We start from the raw sequence: 19,906 nt of genomic DNA, 5'->3' as shown, positions 1-19,906 counted from the left end.
CAGGGCCTTGAGTATCTTCTAAATACTCCATTCCAGGTTTCCCCTACAGCCCCCAGGGCCTTGAGTATCTTCTAAATGTTCCATTCCAGGTTTCCCCTACAGCCCCCAGGGCCTTGAGTATCTTCTAAATGCTCCATTCCAGGTTCACAACACAACTGATTGGCTCAAACACATTAAGAAAGTAAGAAATTCCACATTAACTTTCAACAAGACAGACCTGTTAATTGAAATGCATTCCAGGTGACTACTTCATGAAGCTAGATTAGAGAATGCCAAAAGTGTGCAAAGCTGTCATCAAGGTAAAGGGTGGCTATGTGAACAATCTCAAATTTAACATGTTTTGATTTGTTTAACACCTTTTTGGTTACCACATGAGTCCATATGTGTTATTTCATAGTTTTGATTTCTTCACTATTATTCTACAATGTAGAAAATAGTAAAAATAAAGAAAACCCCTTGAATGAGTGGGTGTCCTAAAACTTCTGAACGGTAGTGTGTGTATATAGGTAATATATACATATATATATATATATATATATATATAGTAAAAGGTAAACAGGTGGGGTTCAACCCACCTGCCCTGAATGACTAGTCGCCACTATTGTGATGTGTATTTCAAGATTCACATTAGTGCTCATATGTGTTTTAGGACATTTGACACAAAGTTAATGTCCATATCAGAACACTAGATGGAGCTAGATATCGCGAGATGACATGAAGTTAATGTCCATATCAGAACACTAGATGAAGCTAGATATCGCGAGATGATATGCAACTAGAAGTACTATAAGTGACAGTGAAAGTAACGTGTGAAACTCCACCACCCTTTTCCCCCGTTATTTCTGGAACAGACGTCGTGTTACATTCTGTTCGTTGACAAATTAGCCTTTCGACTGTTTTGGTTTATTTTTCTAAACTCCTAATAGTTTTATTCACCAGTTAAAAACAGCTTTACCTTGGAGTCAGACTTGTTTTGTAGTGAAATGAAGACCTTTCCGACCTCGGCGGTCTGGTGTTTATGGATTCTGTTCATCAGTGTTTCATCGTCACCGACAGGTAGGACACAACATTATTCCTTCATTATTTATCCTGTAGGATATTTTATTATCTGAACATAATATTAACAAGAAAGAAACGGGGAGAATTGAAATGCAGGAAATGTAGATGTCTTGTCGTCGCTGTGTTGTCTGATCAGACAGGACAGTTTGGGGTGTGGTGGTGCTGTAGGGTGTCTGATCAGACAGGACAGTTTGGGGTGTGGTGGAGCTGTAGGGTGTCTGATCAGACAGGACAGTTTGGGGTGTGGTGGAGCTGTAGGGTGTCTGATCAGACAGGACAGTTTGGGGTGTGGTGGTGCTGTAGGGTGTCTGATCACACAGGACAGTTTGGGGTGTGGTGGTGCTGTAGGGTGTCCGTGGAAGACAAACACTATTTACCCGCTACTTCGATACGGCAGTGACTTGTTCGTACCTGGTTTATATTTTATTTTTATTTCACCTTCATTTAACCAGGTAGGCCAGTTAGTTAGGAGAGGAGAACTTAAGATATAGGTTAGGTTAAGAAAAGGGTTAGGGTTAGCGAAAATGCTCTGCTAACTTGTTACGAAAATCGTAGCTGTATCGAAGTGGCGTGAAAATAGTGTCTGTCCGTGGAATACGTAGAAAGTGGTGAAAAGTGTTAGACTAAAGGAAGTATGGCCATGTTTATGACTAAAAAGAGGAGACGTTTTACCATCTGAGTTGAAGAGAGACAAAGAATTCAGATCTTAAAACGTCTTCTCTTTAGTCATAAATATGGCTGAAGCCAAGGAAGAGTAGACTCACTAAGTCGAAATAATTAAGGTTTGGTTTGGGAACAAAGCGTTATGTTACGGTTAAGTATAATTTATTGAGTGTTAAGATTAGGTAATGACTATAGAGATGAAGGACTCATCTTTATATCTGTGACATTATATCATCTGGTCAACTGTAAAACATACAGAATGCTGCAGGGTACTGACCAAGACCAGACGGAGAACACATTACGCCGGTTTTAAGGTCTCTGTACTGTAAAACATACAGAATGCTGCAGGGTACTGACTAAGACCAGACAGAGAACACATTACACCGGTTTTAAGGTCTCTGTACTGTAAAACATACAGAATGCTGCAGGGTACTGACCAAGACCAGACAGAGAGAACACATTACACCGGTTTTAAGGTCTCTGCACTGTAAAACATACAGAATGCTGCAGGGTACTGACATAGAACAGACAGAGAACACATTACACCGGTTTTAAGGTCTCTGCAGTAGCTGCCTGTCAGTTTTAGAATTCATTATAATATTCTATTGGTTTTCAAATCAATACACGGTTGTGCCTGAACTGAGCCAAAGCTGCCATTTTAGGGACAGAATCAGCCCAGCAAATGTAGAAAAGTCAAGAGGTATATCCTTGATAGCAGGAAAGGGGTAGAGTCAAGTGCAGGAGACTGAGGTCTGTTTGAACAGATGTTTAATAATCACCGATAAATAAAGTCGCCACAAGGCAGGGTGCACAGAACACAAGACAGGAGGACAGCTCCAAAATCAAAACACACGGGGCGCAGCCCGGCAACCCTAATGCTGAAGCAGCGCAAAATGCTACCACACAGAACATGACATGTAACAATCCCGCACGAATTCCCAAACAAAAAAGACAAACTAAATACCCCCCCACTAATGACTAACAAGGATCAGGTGCGGACCTAGACAGACAAAACCAAAAGACACAGAAACGTAGATCGGTGGCAGCTAGTAGGCCGGCGACGACGACCACCGAGCACCGCCCGACCGGGGAGGGGCGCCACCTTCTGTGGACGCTGTGACAAGAGGTCTGAATACTTTCTGAATGCACTGTATATACAGTTGAAGTCGGAAGTTTACATACACCTTAGCCAAATATTTAAACTCAGTTTTCACAATTCCTGACATTTAATTTTAGTAAAAATTCCCTGTTTTAGGTCAGTTAGGATCACCACTTTATTTTAAGAATGTGAAATGTCAGAATAATAGTAGAGAGAGTGATTTATTTCAGCTTTTATTTATTTCATCACATTCCCAGTGGGTCAGAAGTTTACATACACTCAATTAGTATTTGGTAGCATTGCCTTTAAATTGTTTAACTTGGGTCAAACATTTCGAGTAGCCTTCCATAAGCTTCCACAATAAGTTGGGTGAATTTTGGCCAATTCCTCCTGCCAGAGCTGGTGTAACTGAGTCAGGTTTGTAGGCCTCCTTGCTCGCGCACGCTTTTTCAGTATCCAAATAAATATCATTAGAAAACGGCTTAAACAAACGCAAATGCAGCTATATCATATATACAGTGGGGGAAAAAAGTATTTAGTCAGCCACCAATTGTGCAAGTTCTCCCACTTAAAAAGATGAGAGAGGCCTGTAATTTGCATCATAGGTACACGTCAGCTATGACAGACAAAATGACAACAAAAAAAATCCAGAAAATCACATTGTAGGATTTTTTATGAATTTATTTGCAAATTATGGTGGAAAATAAGTATTTGGTCAATAACAAAAGTCTATCTCAATACTTTGTTATATACCCTTTGTTGGCAATGACACAGGTCAGAACTGTGAGAGGTGAGCCATCCTCAGGAAAGGAACTTATCAAGGCATCAAGCTCATTGATGAACTCTCCAAGGGAACCTGGAGGGCGATAAATGATAAGGATGTTAAGCTTGAAAGGGCTGGTAACTGTGACAGCATGGAATTCAAATGAGGAGATAGACAGATGGGTCAGGGGAGAAAGAGAGAATGTCCACTTGGGAGAGATGAGGATTCCAGTGCCACCACCCCGCTGGCTCGATGCTCTAGGGGTATGCGAGAATACGTAGGCAGACGAGGAGAGAGCAGTAGGAGTAGCAGTGTTATCTGTGGTAATCCATGTTTCCGTCAGCGCCAGGAAGTCTAGGGACTGGAGGGTAGCATAGGCTGAGATGAACTCAGCCTTGTTGGCAGCAGACCGGCAGTTCCAGAGGCTGCCGGAGACCTGGAACTCCACGTGGGTCGTGCGTGCTGGGACCACCAGGTTAGAGTGGTGTGAAGCGTTTGTATGGCCTGTGTAGAGGGGAGAGAACAGGGATAGACAGACACAGTTGACAAGCTACAGAAGAGGCTACGCTAATGCAAAGGAGATTGGAATGACAAGTGGACTACACGTCTCGAATGTTCAGAAAGTTAAGCTTACGTTGCGAAAATCTTATTGACTAAAATGACAAAAATGCTAGCTAACTAACACAACACTACACTAATCAAGTCGTTCCGTTGTAATGTAATAGTTTCTACAGTGCTGCTAGTCGGTAGAGGTTGGCTATTATACAAAAGCAACTTTGTAGCTAGCTAACATAACACTAATCAAGACGTTCCTTTGTAATGTATTTAGTTTCTACAATGCTGCTCATCGGTAATAGTTGGCTAGGTATGGAACAATGGCGTCGCGGGGGACGGAAATAGCTGGCTAGCTAACCTAGCTAACCTCGATAATTACTAAACTACACAATTATCAAGCTATGACAAAGACAGCTATGTAGCTAGCTAGCTAACACTGCACTAGTCAAATCGTTCCGTTGTAATATATTAGTATCTACAGCGCTGCTAGTCGGTAATAGTTGGCTAGCTAGCAGTGTTGACTAGCTAGCAGCTAGCAGTGTTGACTACGTTAGGAGGACGAAAAAATAGCTAGCCTTGGAAAATTACTATAATTACTCTAAACTACACAATTATCTTTGATAGCTAAGAAAAATTGCTCAGATAAAACAAACCAAACCGTTGTAATGTAAAGAAGTGTAATATTACCTGTGGAGCGAAGTGAAGTGCGACTGCTCGCTCCGGACCGGAAGTACACATGTTTTGGGGCTGTCGCTGGGCAACACTGACTTTCAACTCCCACCAAAGATTTTCTATGGGGTTGAGATCTGGAGACTGGCTAGGCCACTCCAGGACCTTGAAATGCTTCTTACGAAGCCACTCCTTTGTTGCCCGGGCGGTGTGTTTGGGATCATTGTCATGCTGAAAGACCCAGCCATGTTTCATCTTCAATGCCCTTGCTGATGGAAGGAGGTTTTCACTCAAAATCTCACGATACATGGCCCCATTCATTCTTTCCTTTACACGGATCAATCGTCCTGGTCCCTTTGCAGAAAAACAGCCAAAAAGCATGATGTTTCCACCCCCATGCTTCACAGTAGGTATGGTGTTCTTTGGATGCAACTCAGCATTCTTTGTCCTCCAAACACGACGAGTTGAGTTTTTACCAAAAAGTTATATTTTGGTTTCATCTGACATTCTCCCAATCCTCTTCTGGATCATCCAAATGCTCTCTAGCAAACTTCAGACGGGCCTGGACATGTACTGGCTTAAGCAGGGGGACAAGTCTGGCACTGCAGGATTTGAGTCCCTGGCGGCGTAGTGTGTTACTGATGGTAGGCTTTGTTACTTTGGTCCCAGCTCTCTGCAGGTCATTCACTAGGTCCCCCCGTGTGGTTCTGGGATTTTTGCTCACCGTTCTTGTGATAATTTTGACCCCACGGGGTGAGATCTTGCGTGGAGCCCCAGATCAAGGGAGATTATCAGTGGTCTTGTATGTCTTCCATTTCCTAATAATTGCTCCCACAGTTGATTTCTTCAAACCAAGCTGCTTACCTATTGCAGATTCAGTCTTCCCAGCCTGGTGCAGGTCTACAATTTTGTTTCTGGTGTCCTTTGACAGCTCTTTGGTCTTGGCCATAGTGGAATTTGGAGTGTGACTGTTTGAGGTTGTGGACAGGTGTCTTTTATAATGATAAAAAGTTCAAACAGGTGCCATTAATACAGGTAACAAGTGGAGGACAGAGGAGCCTCTTAAAGAATAAGTTACAGGTCTGTGAGAGCCAGAAATCTTGCTTGTTTGTAGGTGACCAAATACTTATTTTCCACCATAATTTGCAAATAAATTCATTAAAAATCCTACAATGTGATTTTCTGGAATTTATTTTCTCATTTTGTCTGTCATAGCTGATGTGTACCTATGATGAAAATTACAGGCCTCTCTCATCTTTTTAAGTGGGAGAACTTGCACAATTGGTGGCTGACTAAATACTTTTTCCCCCCACTGTATGCCATATATCGAGTTTAATCCAGATCAGCTCTGTGGTTCCGGAGGAGATGTCATTTAAGTGTTTTTCACTAAATTCTAAAAAGGTGGAAAATCCATCATTGCCGACCTTATGAGTCCTTGAGGCAAATATGTTCTTTGTGAGAAGAGGGACCTATTCATTGAATTTCAGGACTGTAGGTCAGGGACTGGCTTCGGATACATTTTTTGGATTGCAAAATTAGTTTAGCGCCAGCTATCTAAACTTGTTATCTAATTACCGTCCGGTGGACTCCCAATGATTTTGTTAATCGGTCTCACTCAGATATCATATTAAAAACTGCGAGCGTTTCTCTACACCCCATGGCAAAATGTGTAGAATTTCCCGGGGGGTGTGGGGGTTCAAAGTTTGCAATTTCAGTCGCCTGTTATAGCTCCACCTTGTGGCAAATTGACATGGCATGAAAGGCTGTGGACTATGGGTCTTTACCATCAGGTCAAGTTGCACCCTCCTCAGCCTTTCAATCTCATAGTCATTTGAATGTTAATTGTGCTTGCAAGAAGAATCGGTATAATAATAATGAATCAGAGGAAATACAATAGGCTTCCACCAGCTTCTCTGTTCTAACCCCCAATAACCAACAGCAACCAATACAACAGGCTTCCACCAGCTTCTCTGTTCTAACAGGCTTCCACCAGCTTCTCTGTTCTAACCCCCAATAACCAACATCAACCAATACAATAGGCTTTCACCAGCTTCTCTGTTCTAACCCCCAATAACCAACATCAACAAATACAATAGGCTTCCACCAGCTTCTCTGTTCTAACCCCCAATAACCAACAGCAACCAATACAATAGGCTTTCACCTGCTTTGCTGCTTGAACCCCTAATGAACACCAACCAATACAATAGGCTTTCACCTGCTTTGCTGCTTGAACCCCTAATGCATGTCAACCAATACAATAGGGGTTCACACAGCTTTTCTCCCTGAACCACTAATTACATTGGATACCATTTGTGTTTAAATCTACTTGTAAATATGCATTAAAAACCTACCTAAAATGACCTCTTTCAGCACCATGTATTTCAGGGCTTGCTTGCCATTGGCACCTGTCAAAATGACCATTTTGCCAGGAAATGGACAGCAGTTTTCCCATGATCCTCCAGAAAGTTTCTTTTTAAGGAAATGCTTCCAGACATTCTAAGATGTATCTATTGACAGGTGTTATATGAAGTGTTGTACCAGCTGATACAACAGGTGTTATATGAAGTTGTGTACCACAGCACCTTGGTAATGGATGCAGCTGACTATTGATAAATCAAATCAAATGTATTTATATAGCTCTTCTTACATCAGCTGATATCTCAAAGTGCTGTACAGAAACCCAGCCTAAAACCCCAAACAGCAAGCAATGGAGGTGTAGAAGCACGGTGGCTAGGAAAAACTCCCTAGAAAGGCCAAAACCTAGGAAGAAACCTAGAGAGGAACCAGGCTATGAGGGGTGGCCAGTCCTCTTCTGGCTGTGCCGGGTGGAGATTACAACAGCACATGGCTTAGATGTTCAAATGTTCATAAATGACCAGCATGGTCAAATAATAATAATCATAGTAGTTGTCGAGGGTGCAACAAGTCAGTAACACAAGAGTAAGTGTCAGTTGGATTTTTCATAGCCGATCTTTGAGAGTATCTCTACCGCTCCTGCTGTCTCTAGAGAGATGAAAACAGCAAGTCTGGGACAGGTAGCACATCCGGTGAATAGGTCAGGGTTCCAGCAGGTCTAGGACAGCAGGTCTGGGACAGGCAGCACGTCCGGTGAACATGTCAGGGTTCCATAGCTGCAGGCAGAACAGTTGGAACTGGAGCAGCAGCACGGCCAGGTGAACTGGGGACAGCAAGGAGTCATCAAGCCAGGTAGTCCTGAGGCATGGTCCTAGGGCTCAGGTTCTCCGAGAGAGAGAAAGAAAGAGAGAAAGAGAGAATTAGAGAGAGCATATTTAAATTCACACAGGACACCGGAAAAGACAAGAGAAATACTCCAGATACTCCAGACTGACCCTAGCCCCCAGACACATAAACTACTGCAGCATAAATACTGGAGGCTGAGACAGGAGGGGTCAGGAGACACTGTGGCACCATCCGATGAAACCCCCGGACAGGGCCAAACAGGTAGGATATAACCCCATCCACTTTGCCAAAGCACAGCCTCCACACCACTGGAGGGATATCTCCAACCACCAACATACCATCCCGGGACAAGGCCGAGTATAGCCCACAAAGATCTCCGCCACGGCACAGCCCAAGGGGGGGGCGCCAAACAAGACAAGAAGACCACGTCAGTGACTCAACCCACTCAAGTGACGCACCCCTCCCAGGGACGGCATGGAAGAACACCAGCAAGCCAGTGACTCAGCCCCCGTAATAGGGGTAGAGGCAGAGAATCCCAGTGGAAAGAGGGGAAACCGGCCAGGCAGAGACAGCAAGGGTGGTTCGTTGCTCCAGCCTTTCTGTTCACCTTCACCCCCTGGGCCAGACTACACTTAATCATAGGACCTACGGAAGAGATATGTCTTCAGTAAAGACTTTAAGGTTGAGACTGAGTCTGTGTCTCTCACATGGGTAGGCAGACTATTCCATAAAAATGGAGCTCAATAGGTGAAAGCCCTGCCTCCAGCTGTTTGCTTAGAAATTTTAGGAACAATTAGGAGGCCCGCGTCTTGTGACCATAGCGTACGTGTAGGTATGTACGGCAGGACCAAATCGGAAAGATAGGTAGAAGCAAGCTCATGTAATGCTTTGTAGGTTAGCAGTAAAACCTTGAAATCAGCCCTTGCCTTAACAGGAAGCCAGTGTAGGGAGGCTAGCACTGGAGTAATATGATCACATTTTTTGGTTCTAGTCAGGATTCTAGCAGCCGTATTTAGCACTAACTGAAGTTTATTTAGTGCTTTATCCGGGTAGCCGGAAAGTAGAGCATTGCAGTAGTCCAACCTAGAAGTAACAAAGGCATGGGTTAATTTTTCTGCGTCATTTTTTCTCTCCTTGAAACAGTCTTGATATGTTCTTCAAAAGAGAGATCAGGGTCCAGAGTAACGCCGAGGTCCTTCACAGTTTTATTTGAGACGACTGTACAACCATCCATATTAATTGTCAGATTCAACAGAAGATCTCTTTGTTTCTTGGGACCTAGAACAAGCATCTCTGTTTTGTAGTTTAACCTCTATGGGCTAGGTGGGACGCTTGCGTCCCACCTACTCAACAGCCAGTGTAATCCCGTGGCGCGATATTCAAATACCTTAGAAATGCTATTACTTCAATTTCTCAAACATATGACTATTTTACACCATTTTAAAGACAAGACTCTCGTTAATCTAACCACACTGTCCGATTTCAAAAAGGCTTTACAACGAAAGCAAGACATTAGATTATGTCAGCAGAGTACCCAGCCAGAAATAATCAGACACCCATTTTTCAAGCTAGCATATAATGTCACATAAACCCAAACCACAGCTAAATGCAGCACTAACCTTTGATGATCTTCATCAGATGACAATCCTAGGACATTATGTTATACAATACATGCATGTTTTGTTCAATCAAGTTCATATCTATATAAAAAAACAGCTTTTTACATTAGCATGTGACTAGCATGTGACTAGCATTCCCACCGAACACTTCCGGTGAATTTACAAAATTACTCACGATAAACGTTCACAAAAAACATAACAATTATTTTAAGAATTATAGATACAGAACTCCTTTATGCACTCGCTACGTCCGATTTTAAAATAGCTTTTCGGTGAAAGCACATTTTGCAATATTCTGAGTAGATAGCCCGGCCATCACAGGCTAGCTATTTTGACACCCACCAAGTGTGGTACTCACCAAACTCAGATTTACTATTAGAAAAGTTTGATTACCTTTGCTGTTCTTCATCAGAATGCACTCCCAGGACTTCTACTTCAATAACAAATGTTGGTTTGTTTCCAAATATTCCATAGTTATATCCAAATAGCGGCGTTTTGTTCAAGACACTATCCGAAGGGTAAAGAAGGGTGACGCGCCCGACGCGTTTCGTGACAAAAAAATTCAAAATATTCCATTACCGTACTTCGAAGCATGTCAAACGCTGTTTAAAATCAATTTTTATGCTTTTTTTCTCGTAAAAAAGCGATAATATTCCGACCGGGAGTCGTTGTTTTCGTTCAAAGAGAGAGAAAGTAAACATGGTGTCGGCTCGTACATGCGCCTCCAGTCTCATTGTCCTCAGATCGATCACTATCAAAATGCGCTAATGTTTTTCAGCCATGGCCTGCAAAGCCACCATTCATCGTTCTGGCGCCTTCTGAGAGCCTATGGGAGCGTTAGAAAATGTCACATTATGCCAGAGATCCCCTGTTTTGGTTAGAGATGCTCAAGAAGGCCATGAAATGGTCAGGGAGAGCGCTTCCTGTTTGGAATCTTCTCAGGTTTTGGCCTGCCAAATGAGTTCTGTTACACTCACAGCACCATTCATACAGTTTTAGAAACTTTGGAGTGTTTTCTAATTATATGCATATTCTAGTTACTGGGCAGGAGTAGTAACCAGATTAAATCGGGTACGTTTTTTATCCGGCCGTGCAAATACTGCCCCCTGTCCACAACAGGTTAAGAGTAGAAAGTTTGCAGCCATCCACTTCCTTATGTCTGAGACTCAGGCTTCTAGTGAGGGCAATTTTGGGGCTTCACCATGTTTCATTGAAATGTACAGCTGTGTGTCATCCGCATAGCAGTGAAATTTAACATTATGTTTTCGAATGACATCCCCAAGAGGTAAAATATATAGTGAAAACAATAGTGGTCCTAAAACGGAACCTTGAGGAACACTGAAATTTACAGTTGATTTGTCAGAGGACAAACCATTCAACAGAGACAAATTGATATCTTTCTGACAGATAAGACCTAAACCAGGCCAGAACTTGTCCATGTAGACCAATTTGGGTTTCCAATCTCTCCAAAAGAATGTGGTGATCGATGGTATCAAAAGCAGCACTAAGATCTAGGAGCACGAGGACAGATGCAGAGCCTCGGTCTGACATCATTAAAAGGTAATTTACCACCTTCACAAGTGCAGTCCCAGTGCTATGATGGGGTCTAAAACCAGACTGAAGCATTTCATATACATTGTTTGTCTTCAGGAAGGCAGTGAGTTGCTGCGCAACAACTTTTTCTACAATTTTTGAGAGGAATGGAAGATTCGATATAGGCCGATAGTTTTTTATAATTTCTGGGTGAAGATTTGGTTTTACAAGAGAGGCTTTATTACTGCCACTTTTAGTGAGTTTGGTACACATCCGGTGGATAGAGAGCCGTTTATTATGTTCAACATAGGAGGGCCAAGCACAGAAAGAAGCTCTTTCAGTAGTTTAGTTGGAATAGGGTCCAGTATGCAGCTTGAAGGTTTAGAGGCCATGATTATTTTCATCATTGTGTCAAGAGATATAGTACTAAAACACTTTAGTGTCTCCCTTGATCCTAGGTCCTGGCAGGGTTGTGCAGACTCAGGACAACGGAGCTTTGGAGGAATACGCAGATTTAAAGAGGAGTCCGTAATTTGCTTTCTAATGATCATGATCTTTTCCTCAAAGAAGTTCATGAATTCATTACTGCTGAAGTGAGAGCCATCCTCTCTTGGGGAATGCTGCTTTTTAGTTAACTTTGCGACAGTATCAAAAAGAAATTTCGGATTGTTCTTATTTTCCTCAAATAAGTTGGAAAAATAGGATGATCGAGCAGCAGTGAGGGCTCTTCGATACTGCACGGTACTGTCTTTCCAAGCTAGTCGGAAGACTTCCAGTTTGGTGTGGCGCCATTTCCGTTCCAATTTTCTGGAAGCTTGCTTCAGAGCTTCTGTATTTTCTGTATACCAGGGAGCAAGTTTCTTAGGACAAATGTTTTTAGTTTTTAGGGGTGCAACTGCATCTAGGGTATTGCGCAAGGTTAAATTGAGTTCCTCGGTTAGGTGGTTAACTGATTTTTGTCCTCTGACGTCCTTGGGTAGGCAGAGGGAGTCTGGAAGGGTATGACTGTGGCAGCGATAAAGAACCTGCTGTGCATTAAAGGGGCAATCTGCTGTTGCTACATTAATTTCTGTAGTTAATGAGCCAGTGTATTCAGACCCCTTGACTTGTTCCACATTTTGTTACGTTACAGCCTTATTCAAAAATGTGTTTAAAAAATAAACATATTCTCATCAATCTGTACACAATACCCCATAATGACAAAGCGAAAACAGGTTTTTATTTATTTTTGCAAATGTATATAAATATATATATATATATATAATTACCTTTTTCACGGCACAACTAAAGAGTATTACCAACCCCTACTATTTGTATTTTTTTGAAATGCATTTTGGAGATAAAAAGAGACTGTTTCATTTATTGTTAACAAACTGCTCTGAATGACGGGACTCAAATGCATAACATTATCAAATATAATAGCTTAGCATAACATTATCAAATATAATAGCTTAGCATAACATTATCAAATATAATAGCTTAGTATAACATTATCAAATATAATAGCTTAGCATAACATTATCAAAAAAAATAGCTTAGTATAAACATTATCAAATATAATAGCTTAGTATAACATTATCAAATATAATAGCTTAGTTTAACATTATCAAATATAATAGCTTAGTATAACATTATCAAATATAATAGCTTAGTATAACATTATCAAATATAATAGCTTAGTATAACATTATCAAATATAATAGCTTAGCATAACATTATCAAATATAATAGCTTAGCTTAACATTATCAAATATAATAGCTTAGCATAACATTATCAAATATAATAGCTTAGCATAACATTATCAAATATAATAGCTTAGCATAACATTATCAAATATAATAGCTTAGCATAACATTATCAAATATAATAGCTTAGCATAACATTATCAAATATAATAGCTTAGTATAACATTATCAAATATAATAGCTTAGCATAACATTATCAAATATAATAGCTTAGCATAACATTATCAAATATAATAGCTTAGCATAACATTATCAAATATAATAACTTAGCATAACATTATCAAATATTATATCTTAGTATAACATTATCAAATGTAATAGCTTAGCATAGCATTATCAAATATAATAGCTTAGCATAACATTATCAAATATAATAGCTTAGCATAACATGATCAAATATAATAGCATCCAAAACACCTAATTTCTGATGAGATTTTACAGACACTAGTCAGAATACAGGAAGGTTATATAGTTTACCACCATCTGATCTAGTCAGAATACAGGAAGGTTATATAGTTTACCACCATCTGATCTAGTCAGAATACAGGAAGGTTATATAGTTTACCACCATCTGATCTAGTCAGAATACAGGAAGGCTATATAGTTTACCACCATCTGATCTAGTCAGAATACAGGAAGGCTATATAGTTTAACACCATCTGATCTAGTCAGAATACAGGAAGGCTATATAGTTTAACCTCAACATCACTAGTCAGAATATTCTAGTCAGAATAGATTAAGGCATGTATATAAACTCAGCAAAAAAAGAAACGTCCCTTTTTCAGGACTCTGTCTTTCAAAGATAATTTGTACAAATCCAAGTAACTTCACAGATCTTCATTGTAAAGGGTTTAAACACTGTTTCCCATGCTTGTTCAATGAACCATAAACAATTAATGAACATGCACCTGTGGAACGGTCGTTAAGACACTAACAGCTTACAGACAGAAGGCAATTAAGGTCACAGTTATGAAAACTTAGGACACTAAAGAGGCCTTTCTGCTAACTCTGAAAAACACCAAAAGAAAGATGCCCAGGGTCCCTGCTCATCTATGTGATCGTGCCTCAGGCATGCTGCAAGGAGGCATGAGGACTGCAGATGTGGCCAGGGCAATACATTGCGATGTCCTTACTATGAGATGCCTAAGACAGAGCTACAGGGAGAAAGGATGGACAGCTGATCGTCCTCACAGTGGCAGACCACGTGTAACATCACCTGCACAGGATTGGTACATCCGAACATCACACCTGCATGACAGGTACAGGATGGCGACAACTGCCTGAGGTACACCAGGAATGCACAATCCCAATCAGTGCTCAGACTGTCCTCAATAGGCTGAGAGAGGCTGGACTGAGGGCTTGTAGGCCTGTTGTAAGGCAGGTCCTCACCAGACATCACCGGCAACAACGTTGCCTATGGGCACAAACCCACCGTCGCTGGACCAGACAGGACTGGCAAAAAGTGCTCTTCACTGACGAGTCGCGGTTTTGTCTCACCAGGGATGATGGTCGGATTTGCGTTTATCATCGAAGGAATGAGCATTACAACGAGGCCTGTACTCTGGAGCAGGATCGATTTGGAGGTGGAGGGTCCGTCATGGTCTGGGGTGATGTGTCACAGCATCATCGGACTGAGCTTGTTGTCATTGCAGGCAATCTCAACGCTGTGCGTTACAGGGAAGACATCCTCCTCCCTTATGTGGTACCCTTCCTGCAGGCTCATCCTGACATGACCCTCCAGCATGACAATGCCACCAGCCATACTGCTCGTTCTGTGCGTGATTTCCTGCAAGACAGGAATGTCAGTGTTCTGCCATGGCCAGCGAAGAGCCCGTATCTCAATCCCATTGAGCACGCCTGGGACCTGTTGGATCGGAGGGTGAGGGCTAGGGCCAATTCCCCCCCAGAAATGTCCGGGAACTTGCAGGTGCCTTGGTGGACATCTCACAGCAAGAACTGGCACATCTGGTGCAGTCCATGAGGAGGAGATGCATTGCAATACTTATTGCAGCTGGCTGCCACACCAGATTCTGACTTACTTTTGATTTTCAACCCCCCTTTTTCAGGGACACATTATTCCATTTCTGTTAGTCACATGTCTGTGGACCTTGTTCAGTTTATGTATTTGTCTGTACACTTTCCCTCTTCTGTAGTCATTCCTTAATCCTTTATTTCATAACATTTTGACCACCAACCTTTTCTGTAGGCTACAGCATCGACCCGTTTGAACTGAAACTTGGCATGGACATTTATCCACAACACATTTGAACTTTTGGTCCGGTTGAAGATTTGGTCAGTGCCATTAGTGATGATAATGATACAGCACACTGGCTGGCTCTGGTGTGGCTGGATCTGGGACAATGTACTGTCTGGGATGAGGGGTGTGGGATGAGGGGTCTGGGACAATGTACTGTCTGGGATGAGGGGTCTGGGACAATATACTGTCTGGGATGAGGGGTCTGTGGGACAATGTACTGTCTGGGATGAGGGGTCTGGGATGAGGGGTCTGTGGGACAATGTACTGTCTGGGATGAGGGGTCTGGAATGAGGGGTGTGGGATGAGGGGTGTGTGGGACAATGCACCGCTGTTTGATGTGCTATGAATTATATTGCAGCTCATTGTGGGCTTTATCAGAGCGGGACCAAATTAATTGACAACCCAAATCACGGGCCGGGTTTAACACATGATCATCTACACTGTTTTGAAGTGGATTTAATAAGTGGCATTAATACGGGATCATAGCTTTCACCTGGATTCATCTGGTCAGTCTGTCATGGAAAGAGCAGGTGTTCATAATGCTTTGTTAACTCAGTGTATAGTTTCTAACGGCAGCCTGCAGTACCCTGGTTGGCCTTCAACTGGAGTTACTTAATGAGAGGGGGCAGCACTGAGCTAGCCTGCATGTTATGTCTAATGGCAGCCTGCAGTACCCCGGTTGGCCTTCCACTTGAGTTACTTAATGAGAGGGGGCAGCTCTGAGCTAGCCTGCATGTTATGTCTAATGGCAGCCTGCAGTACCCCGGTTGGCCTTCAACTTGAGGTACTTAATGAGAGGGGGGCAGCACTGAGCTAGCCTGCATGTTATGTCTCATGGCAGGCTGCAGTACCCCGGGTGGCCTTCAACTTGAGTTACTTAATGAGAGGGGGCAGCACTGAGCTAGCCTGTAATGTCACTTCCTGGTGTATCTCAAACTGTCTACATAAATCTCCCACATGAGACGCCATTTTAACCAACTTAATTTGGCTTCAATGCACTATTGAGTCTTCACATAGGAATGAATGGGGTCACGTGGGCCAGAATCCATGGAACAACAGGAAGTTACCAGTTATCTTTAACTGTGTGTCATTTGTTTTTCTCCAGGGTCGTCTGAGGTTCAGGTTGTTGGACCGGCTGACCCAGTCGTTGCCTTAGCTGGTGATGACATCATCCTACCATGTTTCCTGAAACCCAGTGTCAGTGCTGAGAACATGACAGTGGAGTGGACAAGATTGAACCTGACAAGAGGAAACGTCCATCTTTACCTTGACAGTCGAGACTCCAATGAGGATCAGCATCCATCCTACAGGGGAAGGACATCATTGTTTAATGAAGAACTGAAGAACGGCAACGTCTCCTTAAAGCTGACCAACGTTACTCTCTCTGATGCTGTAAGCTACAGGTGCTTCATTCCAACACTGACCAGCCAGGTGAATGAAACCACCGTCCAACTCCTTGTTGGTGAGTCATGAATACTGGACATGTGATCAGAGGTTGTATTGGTAAATCTGGCTAAATGATTGGCTGCTAAAATATCAACATGTCTTCCTCCCTCATAATTCCTTCCTCTGTTATAGATCATGTATTCAGCTGGTCTTCCTCCCTCATCAGTCCTTCCTCTGTTATAGATCATGTATTCAGCTGGTCTTCCTCCCTCATCAGTCCTTCATCTGTTATAGATCATGTATTCAGCTGGTCTTCCTCCCTCATCAGTCCTTCCTCTGTTATAGATCATGTATTCAGCTGGTCTTCTTCCCTCATCAGTCCTTCCTCTGTTATAGATCATGTATTCAGCTGGTCTTCCTTCCTCTGTTATAGGTCATGTATTCAGCTGGTCTTCCTTCCTCTGTTATAGATCATGTATTCAGCTGGTCTTCCTTCCTCTGTTATAGATCATGTATTCAGCTGGTCTTCCTCCCTCATCATTCCTTCCTCTGTTATAGATCATGTATTCAGCTGGTCTTCCTTCCTCTGTTATAGATCATGTATTCAGCTGGTCTTCCTTCCTCTGTTATAGATCATGTATTCAGCTGCTCAGCACACAGCCTTTACAACACACTCCTCACACATCCAAACCTCCCACACTGTCACACTGTCTGTGTCCTAATATTCCTACTACCTGCTGTTGACTCACAGTAGTTACTATATACTGATAGTAATACATACTATAGAGAATGTATTGTATAGTCAACAGCGTTGTGCTGCTTTGTTAATTGATTTGTCCAAGGCTTTTGACACAGTGAATTATAGATGTCATTCAAGTAAAGCTGTTGCTGGTTTAATGATTATCTCAGTGTTACATCACAATGTATTCAGGTTGATGGCATGACTTCTGACCATCTTTCTGTTAATACTGGAGTGCTGCAGGGTTCTGTTCATGACTTCTGACCATCTTTCTGTTAATACTGGAGTGCTGCAGGGTTCTGTTCATGACTTCTGACCATCTTTCTGTTAATACTGGAGTGCTGCAGGGTTCTGTTCATGACTTCTGACCATCTTTCTGTTAATACTGGAGTGCTGCAGGGTTCTGTCTATATATATATATATTTTTTTTTAGGCCTATATTTATTTTGTTTGCAACTATAGTTGAAGTGTTTTCTATTTACCTTTTTAGATTTTATACGTTAATATTACATTTTTTGTTACTTCAAATATGTTAATTGAACATTTGCACAAAGGAGTATAATTCCAAATGTAATAAGAAATAGGTTTTGTTTTATATAAACTATTTATTCATTGAATTTACATAAAATGTGCTGTATCGTGATATGTATCGTTATCGGGATATGAGATTTTGGCCTTATTGCCCAGCCCTACAGGGGGGTACCGATACCGAGTCAATGTGCGGGGGCACCAGTTATTTGAGGTAATTGAGGTAGTGACTGTGCATAGATAATAACAGAGAGTAGCAGCGGTGTAAAAGAGGGGGGGTGGGGAGGGCACACAATGCAAATATTCTGGGTAGCCATTTGATTAAATGTTCAGGAGTCTTATGGCTTGGGGGGGTAGAAGCTGATTAGAAGCCTCTTGGACCTTGGTGCTCTGGTACCGCTTACCGTGCGGTAGCAGAGAGAACAGTCTATGACTGGGGTGGCTGGGGTCTTTGACCATTTTTAGTGCCTTCCTCTGACACCACCTGGTAAAGAGGTCCTGGATGGCAGGAAGCTTTGCCCCAGTAACGTACTGGGTCGTACGCAGTACCCTCTGTAGTACCTTGCGGTCAGATGCCGAGCAGTTGCCATACCAGGCAGTGATGCAACCAGTCAGGATGCTCTTGATGGTGCAGCTGTAAAACCTTTTCAGGATATGAGGACCCATGCCAAATCTTTTTAGTTTCCTGAGGGGGAATAGGTTTTGTCATGCCCTCTTAATGACTGTCTTGGTATGTTTGGACCATGTTCGTTTTTTGGTGATGTGAATCAGCCAGTGATCTGTTTTATCTTGTATCTGTTTAGGTGCTGTATCTCAGCCAGTGATCTGTTTTATCTTGTATCTGTAGGTGCTGTATCCCAGCCAGTGATATCAATTGATGGAACCAAAGACTGGGGGGTGGTCCTGAAGTGTGAGTCTGGAGGCTGGTTTCCTGAACCTAAGATGGAGTGGCTGGACAGTTCTGGAACCATCCTCCCTGCTGATGGACCTCCAGAGAGACACAGGGACTCAGAGGGCCTCTACGCTGTGAGACGACATGTCACCGTGAACCAGACTGACACCAACAGGTTCACCTGTAGAGTTCAACAGCAGGAGATCAACCACATGAAGGAGACAGAGATTCATGTCCCAGGTGAGGTCTTCATTGGTTAACCCAAATACCTGAGACACCTTGTTAGTTAGACTTGTTTGTGGAGGACGGTTTCTTAGGGGATGACCTTATTGGTCTGTTGTCAGTAGTATTTATAAATGATGTTCTTGCAGCTTTTGTCTACATGTTGATAAAACATATTAAAGGTGAGTTTAACCTTGATCTCTGACTGGTCCTTGATGTCTCATCATTAAAAGTCCCTCAGTCAGAGATATTAAACCTCCACTGGCTGTACTGGGTAGAGAGGAACCAGGCTCTGAGGGGTGACCAGTCCTCTACTGACTGTACTGGGTAGAGAGGAAGCAGGCTCTGAGGGGTGACCAGTCCTCCACTGGCTGTACTGGGTAGAGGGGAACCAGGCTCTGAGGGGTGACCTGTCCTCTCCTGGCTGTACTGGGAAGAGAGGAACCAGGCTCTGAGGGGTGACCAGTCCTCTACTGACTGTACTGGGTAGAGAGGAACCAGGCTCTGAGGGGTGACCAGTCCTCTACTGGCTGTACTGTGTCGTGTCTTTGGCATCATTAAAACTGAAGACTTATTTATCAAATAACTCTCTGTGTCACGTCCTGGCCAGTATAAGGGTTAATTGGTATTGTAGTTTGGTCAGGACGTGGCAGAGGGTATTTGTTTTATGTGGTTAGGGGTGGTGTGTTTGTGTTAGGGCAGTTGATTTAAGTATTCCGGGGTTTTTGGGCACTGTTTGATTTTCATGTATTCTATGTTTAGTCTAGTGTGTCTGTTTCTATGTTTGGGTTCATTGGGGTTGGGACTCTCAATTGAAGGCAGGTGTTGTCTATTTGCCTTTGATTGAGAGTTCCATATATATGAGGGTGTGTTTGTATTCGTGTTTTGTGGGAGATTGTTGTGTGCACTGCATTTGTTTGAGCCTGCCACACTGTCACCGTTGAGAGCATTGTTTATTGTTTTGTTTCGTTTCAA

The 19,906-nt window shown here is 42.5% G+C and overlaps 1 protein-coding gene across 1 annotated transcript; it reads left to right on the top strand.

Annotated features, from left to right (window-relative positions):
- The first annotated feature begins 789 nt into the window (after positions 1-789).
- LOC115194788 (butyrophilin subfamily 1 member A1-like) lies at positions 790-18,969 on the top strand. The gene is made up of 3 exons (XM_029754718.1): positions 790-1,056; positions 16,270-16,626; positions 18,665-18,969. Exons 1-3 carry the CDS (start codon positions 984-986, stop codon positions 18,967-18,969), a joined length of 735 nt encoding a protein of 244 aa, XP_029610578.1. The 5' UTR covers positions 790-983.
- The last annotated feature ends 937 nt before the right edge of the window (positions 18,970-19,906 follow it).

This window comes from Salmo trutta, chromosome 5 (assembly GCF_901001165.1).
Source record: "Salmo trutta chromosome 5, fSalTru1.1, whole genome shotgun sequence".
NCBI classification, from domain to species: domain Eukaryota; kingdom Metazoa; phylum Chordata; class Actinopteri; order Salmoniformes; family Salmonidae; genus Salmo; species Salmo trutta.
The sequence above is the reverse complement of the archived record's forward strand: the minus strand, read 5'-3'. Positions and strand labels throughout refer to the sequence as shown.

Excerpts from the sequence above, each read along its gene's own strand:
- LOC115194788 (XM_029754718.1), top strand. The coding sequence starts at position 984 with ATGAAGACCTTTCCGACCTCGGCGGTCTGGTGTTTATGGATTCTGTTC. Across the intron at positions 1,057-16,269 it reads TGTTTCATCGTCACCGACAG|GGTCGTCTGAGGTTCAGGTT; the intron begins GTAGGACACAAC and ends GTTTTTCTCCAG. Across the intron at positions 16,627-18,664 it reads CACCGTCCAACTCCTTGTTG|GTGCTGTATCCCAGCCAGTG; the intron begins GTGAGTCATGAA and ends TTGTATCTGTAG.